Genomic DNA, 12,308 nt, shown 5'->3' with positions numbered 1-12,308 from the left:
TAGCTTGCCTAAGGGTGACTTGTTTGTGTGCTTTTTCAGTGTGATCTGGTTTCCAAAACACAAGTGGTCCTCTGAAAGGTGTCAGTTACCCACCTGAACACAGGGGTTGTAGTTTCACATCTTAGCAGGGCATCTTAATTCAGGTTTTATGTGCACTCTTATCCCTGTACAAGTCAGATTTGCATGGTGTAGCATTACCTTTGTGACTGTCATGCTCAGCTTTCATGGTCTTCTAATTCCTCCACTTTTCATTGGATTGCTGTATCTAGTCAGCATGTGAACCTGAGATAACCTTTTTATAGCTAAGCTTTGTTTACAGGATAACTGCACACAACCACTTTTTGCTTTGTACAGTGTTTCACATGTGCAGGAGAATTTTAAGTACTTTTATAAATTAGATGGCAAACTTTCATGTGTCAAGCTACTAAACGCAAAGGAGGTAACCAAGAGTTATATGTCTCCATGCTTTGAGTTTTATTCTTGAGATGTCCCCTGGGTTCAGACCTCAGTGCAGGATTTTGGCAGGAGGAAGTGGGCAGGTGGATGACATGTTCTTTGTGTTCAGATTTGGTGGTGCAGCTGCAGGTGTTGGAGGAAATGAGGGACATGTGGATGGAAAGTCCCACTTGTCACTCTTTTTTCCTACTTATTTTTAAATTTTATTATGCAATTATGAGGCATGGGCATTTAAAGAAAAGGTAAGTTGAAGCTTACTGTCTGGAGTACACAGTGCTCTTGAATGCAGTGGTCCTGCAAGGCTGGGCTTCTCCATTTTTGGTCCTACTGACTGTAGTCTCACTGGTTCTGTTGTTAGAAAATGCAATGTTTTGACCAAGAAGGCTCATTAAAATAGGCTTTGGGGACTGTGACTTTATTTTTCTCCCGTGGAAGTATAAAGTTGGTTTGAGTGAAGTGCACAGAGATTACAGGAATGCCAGTATTATAAGAGAGAAAAAATTTTCAGACTTTCTTGCAGGTGGCTTTTGAATAAAAGATATGAGACCAGAAATGAAAGGTAAAATCCTTATGGCAGTCTGGACTTAGCTTTTTTCCCTTCATCCTCTCAACTCTCTTTAGCTTCCCAGGCCTCGTGAGGCTGATTTTCAGTTGTGAGCTGCAGCTAACACTGTTATCACAGAATAAGCTGAGGTGAAACAGACCCACAAGAATCATCAAGTCCAGCTCCTGGACCCTGCAGAGGACCATCCCCAAGAGTCACACCATGTGCCCAAGAGCAGTGTCCAAACTCTGTCAGGCTGGTGCTGTGACTACTGTCCTGGGGAGCTGTCCCAGTGCCCAGCAACCCTCTGGGTGAGGAGGCTTTTTCTAATATCCAACCTACAACTCCCCTGGCACAACTTCAGGCCATTCCCTCAGGTTCTGTCACTGATCACCACAAAGCAAAGATCAGCGTTCGCCCCTCCTCTTCCGCTCACAAGGAGCTGTAACTGCAGTGAGGTCTCCCCTCAGTCTCCTTCAGTCTGAACAGAACAAGTGACCTCAGCTGCTTATCATACAGCTTCTCCTCAAGGCCCTTCACCATCTTTGTTGCCCTCCTTTGGATGCTCTCTAATAGTTAAAATATCTTTTATGAAGTGTGGCACTCAAAACTGCCCCCAGCACTCGAGGTGAGGCCACCCCAGTGCAAAGCAGAGCAGGACAATCTCCTCCCCTTGCCCAGCTGTCCATGCTGTCTCTGATGCCCCCCAGGACAGGGTTGCGTCTCCTGCCTGCCAGGGCACTGCTGGCTCAGACTCAACTTGTCATTGGCCAGGACCCCCAAGTTCCCTTGTTTTCCCAATTACAATACCAGCACAGCTGTTTTAAAAGGTGGAGCTTCAGATTCAAAAAGTAGCTGTTGATAAACAGTGCCTGTAGTGCTTTGGGAGGGGGGCTTTGAGCAAAGCTATCTAGCAAATGCTGTACTTTGGCTTTCCTTACAAAAAGTCAACTTGTTGCTCTTGTGCCATGTACATATTTCCCCTGTTTCATCTAACCTAGTTTGTTACAGACACTCTCTTCTGTTTCACTCTTCTGTTTTCACTTTCTTTTTTTTTTTTTAAGAAGAAAAGGAAGCAGTTCATAAACCCTAGGCAGAAGTTCTCTGCAGTGTCATTGCTGTATATTACAATTACGGCAGTTGAAATAAACCTGCATGCTTTGCCTTTTCTTCCTCCACATTTTATTTCTGTAGATACTCCTTCAATCTCACCTGCACTGCTCTCACAGCAGCAGTGAGGAGGTTTCCAGGATTGCAGTGCTGGCGTATGGGCACAGTGTGCAGGCACAGGATATACCCCCTGGACGCTTGATTGCAGGAAAATGCATGCTCTTGTGAAAACCATAGTGCTGAGTGATGCCAGATCTGCTGCTGCTCAGAGGGCTCTGCAGCATGAAATGTCCTTGTTTGTAGATGGATGCTGGATGCATCCTTCTGGCATGTAGAGGCAGTCATGAACCATTTTCCTCTGATTCTTAATACTTCCATGAGTGTGTTTGTGTGCTTGTTTCTAACTTGCTCTTCCTGCTTGGCTATCACCTTTGGTGTTTTCCCTCTGTCTGAAGTCATCCCATGCTGTATCAAGAGCTGTTGAGAGCAAGGGGATGAATTTTGTGTGAGTGTTCTAATCCTAGGACAGTCAAATCCTAATTTGAGCTATTTTTGATCTGCTGAAGGTGTAAATAAAATTGCAGAAACCTATCATTTCTCTTAACTTGCCTATCTGAAGATCATTAGATTCTGATTTCATGAGGTATTGTGTACTGAGTGCAAGTAGTTATTCTGTTTTGCAGTATTCTTTCTTGTATTTATTTCTGTTCTGTAAAATACTTTCTTACCACATCTCTGTTTATGTGATAAGGTAACCATTACTGAAGGATTTGAGGGAGTGGAATGACAGGAGAAGTAATGTCATGAAATTATGTATATATATATATATATATATATATATATATATACACATATCTATACACACACACATATATATATACACACATATATATATATACATATATATATGTATGTATATATATGCATGCTACCCCCTATATATACACCTGCCCAAAGTCTTTCTTTAAACCATGCATTTTCATGGCTTGAAATCCCACTGAGGTTAAACTGTTTGAAACTAACTTCTCTCCTTTGTCCCACATTTGTTACACTTCTCTGAATTTTATACAAATTATTTATTTCTAAACTTCCTTGTGCTGGTGCTGCTGGTGAGTGTGAAAGCTCAGCACTGTTGGTCCTGGAGGGTTTGCTGCTGATGCCAGGGGGCCAAAAATCTGAATCACATTGCTAAAGATAGAGATTCAAAATAGAGTTTAAAAATATCTTCTTGTATTTTAACAAAGCTGAAGTGCAAAATCTGCAGCACTCATGCTTCACCTGGTTTCCCATAAAATAAATATACCCACACTTTCAGATCAATATGGACTATAGTTTATTCTGAAGTCCTTTCTATTGCTAACTTTAAGCGTGGTTGGGCCCTACAAGGGTGTTCAGAAAGGAAAGAAAAGGGTAATCTGGAGTTGGCAGGAAGCTGAAAGGCAAAGGGAATGCATTCAAGGGGCGTTTAGGGCTTGGGGAATTGAAAGGAGAAACTGGGCAGCTTTGGCAAATGGACAGAAAACAGTGACAGCCTTGATTATCAGTGCTGTCTTCCAGTTCTCAAGCAGCCGAACGTTTTCAATTCCAGTACATCTACAAAAGCAAACAGCAGTCTGATCATTGGGTTTTTGGAGGAGGGATAGTTTGTACTTTTGGGGGAAAAAGAGGAGTCACCTCTGCAGTGGCAGGGACTGGGAAACATTACTTTAAAGAGAAAACACAAATCAAGATTTCCAAAACCAAAAGCAAGTGCCTAAATTTAGTCTTCGAAGTCCTAATTTAAGAACAGAGAAAGTGGCTGTTTTCCAAAAAGGCTGAGCAGCCAGGCCTGACAGCACATTTCTCTCAGAAGCCAGAACAATTATTTAGATGCCTATTTTGGGGATTTTATTAGAACTCAAGTTCAGGCACTTAGCTGTGAAAACTGGGATCTGTTTCAGGGAGTTCTTGAGCAGCTGGGTGAGAGCTGGAGGATGCTTCTGAAAGGGAGCAGGCTCTCAGTGCTTTGAGCTTTCAGCTTAAAATGGCTTTTTTTACTGCTGTTTGATTTGCTTAAAAAGGGTGCCATGGGATAGAAAGCAAATCTTTATACTTTTCTGCATCATCTTTACACCTGGAAAGTTACTCCAAGAAGAAACTCAAGAAACACCACCAAAATGTGATGAAGAATTCTTAAATTACTTCATAGCATAAACCCTCTAGAATGCATTTTTGTCGAAAGCATAGGGGAGAATTTCCTTTGAAGGGCAGAAGCTGGTTGAAAAAATCCTCCAGTATGTAGTAGCCATTTCCTCAGAGAGTAGTTTACATGCATCAGAAGAGCACGCTGTCAGTGCTGGTAAACTGTATGAAACACTTTCTATAAATAAATTTTTGAAACATATTCTACATGAAAAGCATGTTTCTGTGTAGGCTTTAAACTGTGTTTTTTGGTTGTCACTCCAAGAAGCACTGGGGCTATCAATGCCTGGATTGAGCAGTAGGGCAGAGCTTCACATCTTCTCTCCAAATATTTGCGTGCCTGATGGAGCATGGTGGCTGTCTCAGCTCATAGTGCCAGAAATGAACCCAGGATGCCAAAAGATCCAAAAAAACCTGTCTGTCAAAATCCAGAGGATTATTGAAAATGTAGTATTATAATGATGTTGCTCAATCTTATTGGGGCAAGGTGCAAGTTTACCCTTTCTTATGTTTGTGTGGCAGAATTAAAGTCCAGTAATTTTTTTTGTTTAAAGCATCAGGGTTTTTTTCTGGATTAGATATTTGGACTTGAAGGAGTGAAATATCTTCCAGTTTGTAAGCCTGACTGCTTCCAGACTCTGATCCAGTTTGCCCTGGTAAAGTAAAACTTGGTGGCAGAGAGGATGATTTATTTTTCCATTGTAGAAAGGCAGGTTAGGAAAAAATAACTGGTGCATATAGAGGTACATGTTTTAAAAAGCATTGTGTGGCCCAATTGGGTCTTTTTTCCCCTGACTGTATGTACTGGATAAGGCTATGGATGTAATCAGTCATTTTCTACAAGACCTTTGACACAGTTCCCCACAATATCCTTCTCTCTAAATTGGAGACATATGGATTTGATGGGTGGATTGTTCACTGGAAAAGGAATTGGTTGTATGACCACCTCCAGAGAGGAGAGGTCAGTGACTCAGAATCCTGATGGCCAAAGTGGTGTCCCTCAGGGGTCCGTGGAGGGACCAGTACTGTTCAGTGTCCCCATCACTGCACCCTCAGCAAATTTGGCAACAACCAAGCTGAGGGGTATGGTTGACATGCCTGGGGTGCCATCCAAAGGGACCTGAACAGGCTCAAGAAGTGAGTCTTGGGAGCCACATGAGGTTCAGCAAGGCCAAGTGTGAGGTCCTGTTCCTGGGCTGGGGAAGTCCACAACCATCAGCATGGTTTGGAGGTGAAGGGGTTGAGAGCAGCCCTGCTGAGAAGGTCTTGAGGGAACTGGTAGAGGAGAGCTGGCAGCATGTGCTTGCAATCCAGAAAGCCAGTTGTGTTCTGGGCTGCATCCAAAGCAGCGCGGCCAGTAGGATGAGGGAGGAGATTTTGCCCTTCTTCTCTGGTGAGACCCCACCTGGAGTGCTGCATCCAGCTCTGGGGTCCTCAGCACAGGAAAGACATGGACATATTAAAGTAGATCCAGAGGAGGTTAGAGAGCTGGAGCACCTCTCCCTATGGAGACAAACTGAGCAAGTTAGAGCTGCTCAGCCTGGAAAAGAGAAGGCTCCAGGGACATTGTATTGTGGCCTTCCAGTACCTAAAGGACCTACAAGGAAAATGGTTCAAACTTTTTAATAGGGACTGTAGGGTTAGGACAAGGGGCAATGGTTTTGAACTAGAAGGCAGATTTAGACTAGATGTAAGGAAGAAGTTTTTTCAGTGAGGGCATTGGAGCACTGGAACAGGTTGCTTATAGAGGTGGTAGATGCCCCATGCACAAAAACTTTCAAGATTGGATGGGGCTCTGAGCACCTTGAGTGGAAGATGGTGAGGTAGTTGGACTAGATAAGCTTCAAAGGTCTCTTCCAAACCAAGCCATTCCATGATTCTGTGAATAGTGTACCTTGTTGTGGGATGACTTGTAGGTAAAGGAGCTGCTGATCTGCTCGTGTGTGTGGTCAGCTGCAGAATTTGCTTACCTTACTTTCAGTGTTGGGGAATAGGCTAATCACAGTGTTTCAAATGGCCACTGGTTTAATTTTTCTGGGAGTCGATGTTTCTCTGAATTGGGAAACTATTCTAATTTTAAAAGAACCCTTGTAGTTGCTGCTGTTGAAGCAGTGTTTAATGTTGTGTGGCTGTTGGCAGGAGACTTGATGCATTTTCACATGACCCCCTCTGGAACAAAAGCAGATTGTTTCCTTCTGTTTTTCTGTTACACAAATGAGTTCCTTTTGAAACAATTTCTTTTTCTGCAAATTCTGGAAATCGACACCAGGAGTAGTTTTTCCTTTGCTGCGTCTTTTACAATCTGCCGTCGGATAATGCTGGCACAAAAAGCTGCTTTGGGGTACCAGCCCAAAAAAGCTGAGACCTCTGCAGAGAGCCTCCTCCTCTTGGGGAATGAGTTTTTCTTTCAGTTTTATGGAGGACTTCAATGTGGACTTTCATTTCTTGCTGTCTTTACTATAGCTAGGCAGAGTTTGTTTCTGGTTTCTAACTTGTTTGATTTACATATATGCATTTCTAGTGTACAGTAAATGTAGCAATGTATGTAGCAAGTCACTTCTGGCTTGAGCTTTTTTGTATATTTCAGTATAACAAACCTTTGGTTTTTTACCAGCCTCTGCCATCTGAAGCCTTTGCCTGTGAGAAGCAAGGTTAAAGTCAGATGCAGATTATTGGCTGATGCAGTGCTGCATAACTAGGCCAATTAGTACTGGATCAAAAGAGCAACAAATTGTTTAAGTGGGGATCTCAAACAACAAAATGAATCATCCAGCAGGGAGTGGGTTTCGTGGCAATATTTAATAGCTGACAAATGAAAAAAATTGATGGTATGATAAAAAGGTGCTTTCTCTAAATATCTTTTTTTCTCCTTGTAACTATATGCTCATTTCTCACTGCCTTCCTGATGTTTGTGCTTCTGGTGATACAAGTTATGTGTCCTTATTCCTAGGACACCAATGTGCCAGTGCTGTGGCCAGTCACACAAGTGCTCATAGTACCATAGCTGGTGAGGTGACATAATCCTAAAAATGCACTTTATTCAGAAGTGTTTGTTTTCTTGGGCTGGGCTTGTTAAGTCAGAAAATAAAACCAGTATGAATTAGGGCTGCAAAACACTTCTAACACTTCTGAGTATTTCAGTCAAGCCCTTTTGTTTGTGCCTGGTGACCAGATTCCAGTGATGCTCCTGTGGCTTCCTGTAGTCCCAAGCACTATGACATGGAAGGGAAAGTCTCTCCTGCATGTCCCTGAGAGCCCTGCAGGCACGGTGGGTGCTGGTGCAGGCAGAAGTGCTCAGGGAGCTGCTGGCCTCCTGCCTGGGGCCCTGCAGTGGAGGGGAAGAAGACCACAGAGTGGAAATGCGTGACCTAAGCCCCTTGTATTTGCCTGGTCCCATGGGAAGTCAAAGCCCCTGCAGGCCTTCAGCACTGGCTCCCAGTCCCACGTGGGACTGGGGAGAAAGCATAATTTGGATCCTGCTTGGCTTTTCTTGTTGGGCCGGGATGAAATTGAGGTTTCAGTTCCAGCTGACTAAAACCAGAGGATATATGATTCATTTAACTTGCATAAATCAGAAATCCTCTAGAGACAGGATTTGCACAGGTGGAAGGGAGATATTTCTTTAGGTAGAACTAAAAAAAGAAAAGAAAATACTAACTTTTTTTTCTTAACAAGTACATATAAGCTTGTGTAGTTGTTTTGGTTGGTGCTGTGAGTATACTGACAGCTTGTGTTGCTTATGTTATTTTCTCATAGCTAAAAATTGTTCTTAATATTAGTAGTTTAGGAAAGGAGAAACACCACAAAGTGAAAACCATTCTATTAGAAGTGGATAAAATTTTATTAGTGAGAGTACAGTACAATTCTGGATAGAAAAGAGGAAATTGGGAGAGTTGGGGGTTTTTGTTTTGGTTTGGTTTTTTGGTGGTTAATTTTGTTTGTTTTTTCTTAATCAAGAAGAAAATTACTTCCTCTTCTCTTGAGAACAGCTTTGTGCACAGTTGTCCCTGCTTGTGGCCAGTGTTGCTGCTTCTTTCCTGCTTTAAGCGTAGTGAGGTACCACAACGTGGGTGCACCTCTGTGTACAGACCAGGTGCTACCCATAAACAGTGGCTGTGTGAGGACCTGACAGATGACACTGAATCACTCTGCTGATGTTGGATGAATTTTATCTGGTAATGTCTTAGCAGTAAGCAGTTTCTGGAACTGGAGATGCTCATGCCACGAGATGCTGTATTTTCTCCCTGGACTCCGGAGCCCTCTCTCCCTGGGTGACTGTTGATCTCTTGGTTTTACGGGCTGTTAATCAGAGCTGTAATCAGTCACCTATCTGCAGGTGATAGCAGAGCCACTGTTTACTTTTTTCCTCCTTCCCTCCTCTTCCCTAGCTAGCCTTGCTAGTTATTTGAGACTCTTTGTTAAAATAGCTTCATAGTCTTTATTGAAAATTTCAGTGTTGCTGGCTTTCTCAAAGTCCAGTCCTCCTCCTCACTGAGGGATCTTACAAGATACCAGCTTTTATTTGCGTGTACAAAATACAGAACTAGAAAGAACTTCAGGTTAATCTGAGCTCATTATTTTAACTTCTGTGTATCTATAACTGTGATTAATTACTTCAGTGGGAAATGTAGCTCATACACCAGTGACTCTCTGAGACTAGAATAAGCTTTATGTACCTAATATATGCTGAGAAAGTCCATTGTGTTTGCTAGAATTTTTGTATACTGGTATTTTCTTTGTTAACCCTGACAGAATGTGTTCAGATGCTGAACAGTAAACTATTTTCCTGAGCAGAAAAACTAACTTTCTCCTTTTCTTTCCATTTCAGTAGGTTGTATAATGGAACTTGTGGATAAAACAATCAATAGTTACTTTGATGTTTGGCTTGGACCCAGAGGTAAGATTTCTCAAAAGCTAATAAATAAATGCATAAATAAAAATAATATCATGTAACAAATACATAAATCAACCTGATCTTATTAGAACATAAGAAACATTTTTCCTCTAACTTGACATTGACAGGTGACTACTTTCTTTAGGATCTGCAAAGCATCAAAATGTCTGACAGTGTAATAAATAAGAGTCTATTCAATGCTCCTGATCTTTTGACCTGAAGAGGTTGTTCTTCTTACTATCAGTTAAGCTCATGTTGTTTGTCTTAGTGGGTAACTTACCTCACTCAGATCTTTGCTGCTTTTTTTTTTAATTTAGTAATGGCTTTTATTCTAAAAAAGCCACTTTAATTTGCATTTAATGAAATAAAAAATACTCTTGCCTTCATAACTAGATCTTCTCTGGAATTTTTCACTAAAATTATCTATAGTTTTTGGGAAATACTGCTTCTTTGAAACCATTCTTTTTTGAAGAAGCAATAGTTTTGGTAGGTTTTGCCCAGGGAAAAACTCTGCAGGTGGAGAACTGCAGTCCTGGTCAGTGTGAGGAAGCCAGAGACTGTGGAACCAGGACAAGCAGTGGCCTCACGCTGCGGGCTTGGGTAGGATAGTCCAGTTCCACCTGGTTCTGACCAGGGAAATTAAATTACTGCATCCTGCACAGAGTGTGCAGAGCAGTGCTGCTCAGTGGCATATGCTTTCTTCTTCTGACTGCTGCACTAATGCCTTTTCTCTGTCCCACTCAAGATCCGGTGATGGTGCCCCTTCTTCTCAGGAGAAAGTGTGCAGGAGATGGAACAAGCCTCTGATTCTTCTAAGTGTGTTTTCTGTTTGCTTTTATTAGTATCTCAGTGCCCTTGTTGCCTCTCTCTCTCCATACTAAGCCTGTTTATATCAGAACATCCAGGCAATTTAACATATTGCATGTGCTGGCATATGGTCTCTGTTTGCTGTATGAGAAAAATCATGAACCATAAAGGTAGCAAATCCAAACAATTCCCTGCCTTGCCTACCTACTTTCCAACCTACAGTTTTAAGGCCTCCTTTCATACATTCAGGATCCATGTATGACTGCTTTAAAATTAGGTCAAGACTGTGAATGACAGCAATACTTGAATTGTTCATTCATAGTTTGGTTAACTTGGTTTCAGTACTTTGGGCTGACTGTAGTGAGAGGAGTGAGGTACTGTGCTGTTGCTGGGTGTGGACAACACAGATGTGGTTCAAAAGGATCACACTCATGTTCCAAGTAGTTCCCTAAAATTCTCTGAGGGTTGTTAATATGCTTTTCCTGAGAAGCTGATGCATTGCCAGCCAGACTGGTTACTCAGGCAGGACTGACTGCTCTGTGCTCCATTGCTCATACAAGGACTCCAAAATTTAATTCTTTCTAATAGCACATACATAAGTCTAATTGTGTTAGGACTGACTGGAAAATAATTATCAGGATCATCCACCTATGTCTGCTTCACTCCTAGGTTTGCTGACTCTAGGAAATAAGATGTGTACCATCAGGAAGGGTTGGTGTGAGAAAATAAAGGGGAGAGATTTGTTGAAGCTTTTTTTTATAATTACCTGTGGTATTCAAGTGGTGACAGTTCTGAATGCTAATGAGTATTTAAAAATAATAGTGATAATAACTTAAGAATATTTTTGCCTTAGGAAAAGAATTATCTCTGCTTTCTTAAATGTGTAAATAAAATGTTGTTTGTAATTAGCAACATGGCCATTAGTAAAAGGGCTTGCTGCACTTCCTTTGTCTTCCTTTGGTGTTCCAGCACTGGAATAATTTTGGATACAACTATTTTTAGTTGTATTGAATTCTCTCCTTACAAAATCTAAGTGTTTGTATGTTTTTGTTTGTTTGTTTCAGACCCCAGAGTAAAAGGATGGCTTCTTCTGGAGAACTATACACCTACCTTTATCTTCTCAGCCTTGTACTTACTAATTGTATGGCTAGGACCAAAGTACATGCGGAATAAGCAGCCGTTCTCATGCAGGGGTATTCTAGTGATCTACAACCTTGGACTTACACTGCTTTCTCTGTATATGTTTTATGAGGTAAGAGAAAGAGGGTTGCTCAGGCTTATTTTGTAGTGTCTGCTTTAATTACATTGGCTCGTGTTGAAAGTAGAGCAGTGCCTCCGAATTAGGGATGCATCTGCAGAAATGGTGCAACCATTTTCAAGTCACTTGTTTGGGGAGAAAACCGTAATTGTAATGTTACCTCTAAGGATGGTGTGAAACAAACCTTGCCTTAGACATCTCTGCTGACCTTGGCTAGCAATGTTTCAAATGCACTTTGCTCAGTCAGTGGAAGTGAAGTCTTGATCTTTCAGCATGAACTTGGCTACTCCTTCAGTAATGTCTCCTTGTTCAATGTGATTGTGCTGGTGGACTGTACAAAATACTTTGTAGCAAAACTGTGGCTTTATCTGGAGGGCAAAATGTTTTATTTACTTGTGTTTAATCATGCACACACTCCTTGCATCTTTGTCTGTAAGCTTGCAATAGGTTCTTTTGCGTCCTCTTAGTTTTGCTGGGAAAAAATGTTGCTGAAACAATACCATTGTGATTCATCTGGTTTTTTGAGCTTAAAATCTAAACATACAAAAATATTTCAGACTGAATTGAACTTTCTGTGGACTTATTTCCTTTCATAAAAACACAAATATTTAGGCAGTGTAAAGTCTCTACTTCCCAAAGAGCTCTTTAGCTACTTTTACTCAGAACTGTCTGTTTTTGTTCAAGTGAAAATGAAGAATTATGGTAGTGTAAATAATGATGTGCTCAGAAAATTACTCTTTTGCTTTAATGTACAGAATATTCTGGCACACTTTTAACCAAAGTATTTCTTCTTTCTGTAAGGAGATATTCCATTTTCAACATGCTCTTTTCAATTCTTTCACTACAGTCTTTTCAAATGCAGCCTAGGACTGAAACTACTAATCTCCTTTTTTTTTGCATGAGCTTAGAAGTGTATATAAGCTGCGATTCTCCTTTAAGTTTGTAGTTAATTCTATAGTGTTTTATAAGGTGAGTGTTTAGAGGTGAAGTGATTTAAATTCAATGTTATTTCTCTTGTGTAGTGAATTGTCTACTCAAAATTTATTGGGTTGGTTTAT

The 12,308-nt window shown here is 41.2% G+C and overlaps 1 protein-coding gene across 4 annotated transcripts in view; it reads left to right on the top strand.

Annotated features, from left to right (window-relative positions):
• ELOVL5 (ELOVL fatty acid elongase 5) overlaps window positions 1-12,308 on the top strand; it is a 39,535-nt gene that overhangs the window by 13,654 nt on the left and 13,573 nt on the right. For 2 of the 4 annotated variants that reach the window (XM_030945365.1, XM_030945366.1), the window contains 2 exons: window positions 9,120-9,188; window positions 11,057-11,244. In XM_030945365.1, coding sequence (XP_030801225.1) covers window positions 9,131-9,188; window positions 11,057-11,244 — 246 coding nt within the window. In that variant the 5' untranslated portion in view covers window positions 9,120-9,130. Of the gene's footprint in view, window positions 1-9,116; window positions 9,189-9,862; window positions 10,002-11,056; window positions 11,245-12,308 lie in introns of those variants that run through there. The other 2 variants (XM_030945364.1, XM_030945363.1) reach the window with 2 other exon arrangements.

Source organism: Camarhynchus parvulus, chromosome 3 (genome assembly GCF_901933205.1).
Source record: "Camarhynchus parvulus chromosome 3, STF_HiC, whole genome shotgun sequence".
NCBI lineage: Eukaryota > Metazoa > Chordata > Aves > Passeriformes > Thraupidae > Camarhynchus > Camarhynchus parvulus.
This window is presented reverse-complemented; position numbering and strand designations above follow the sequence as displayed.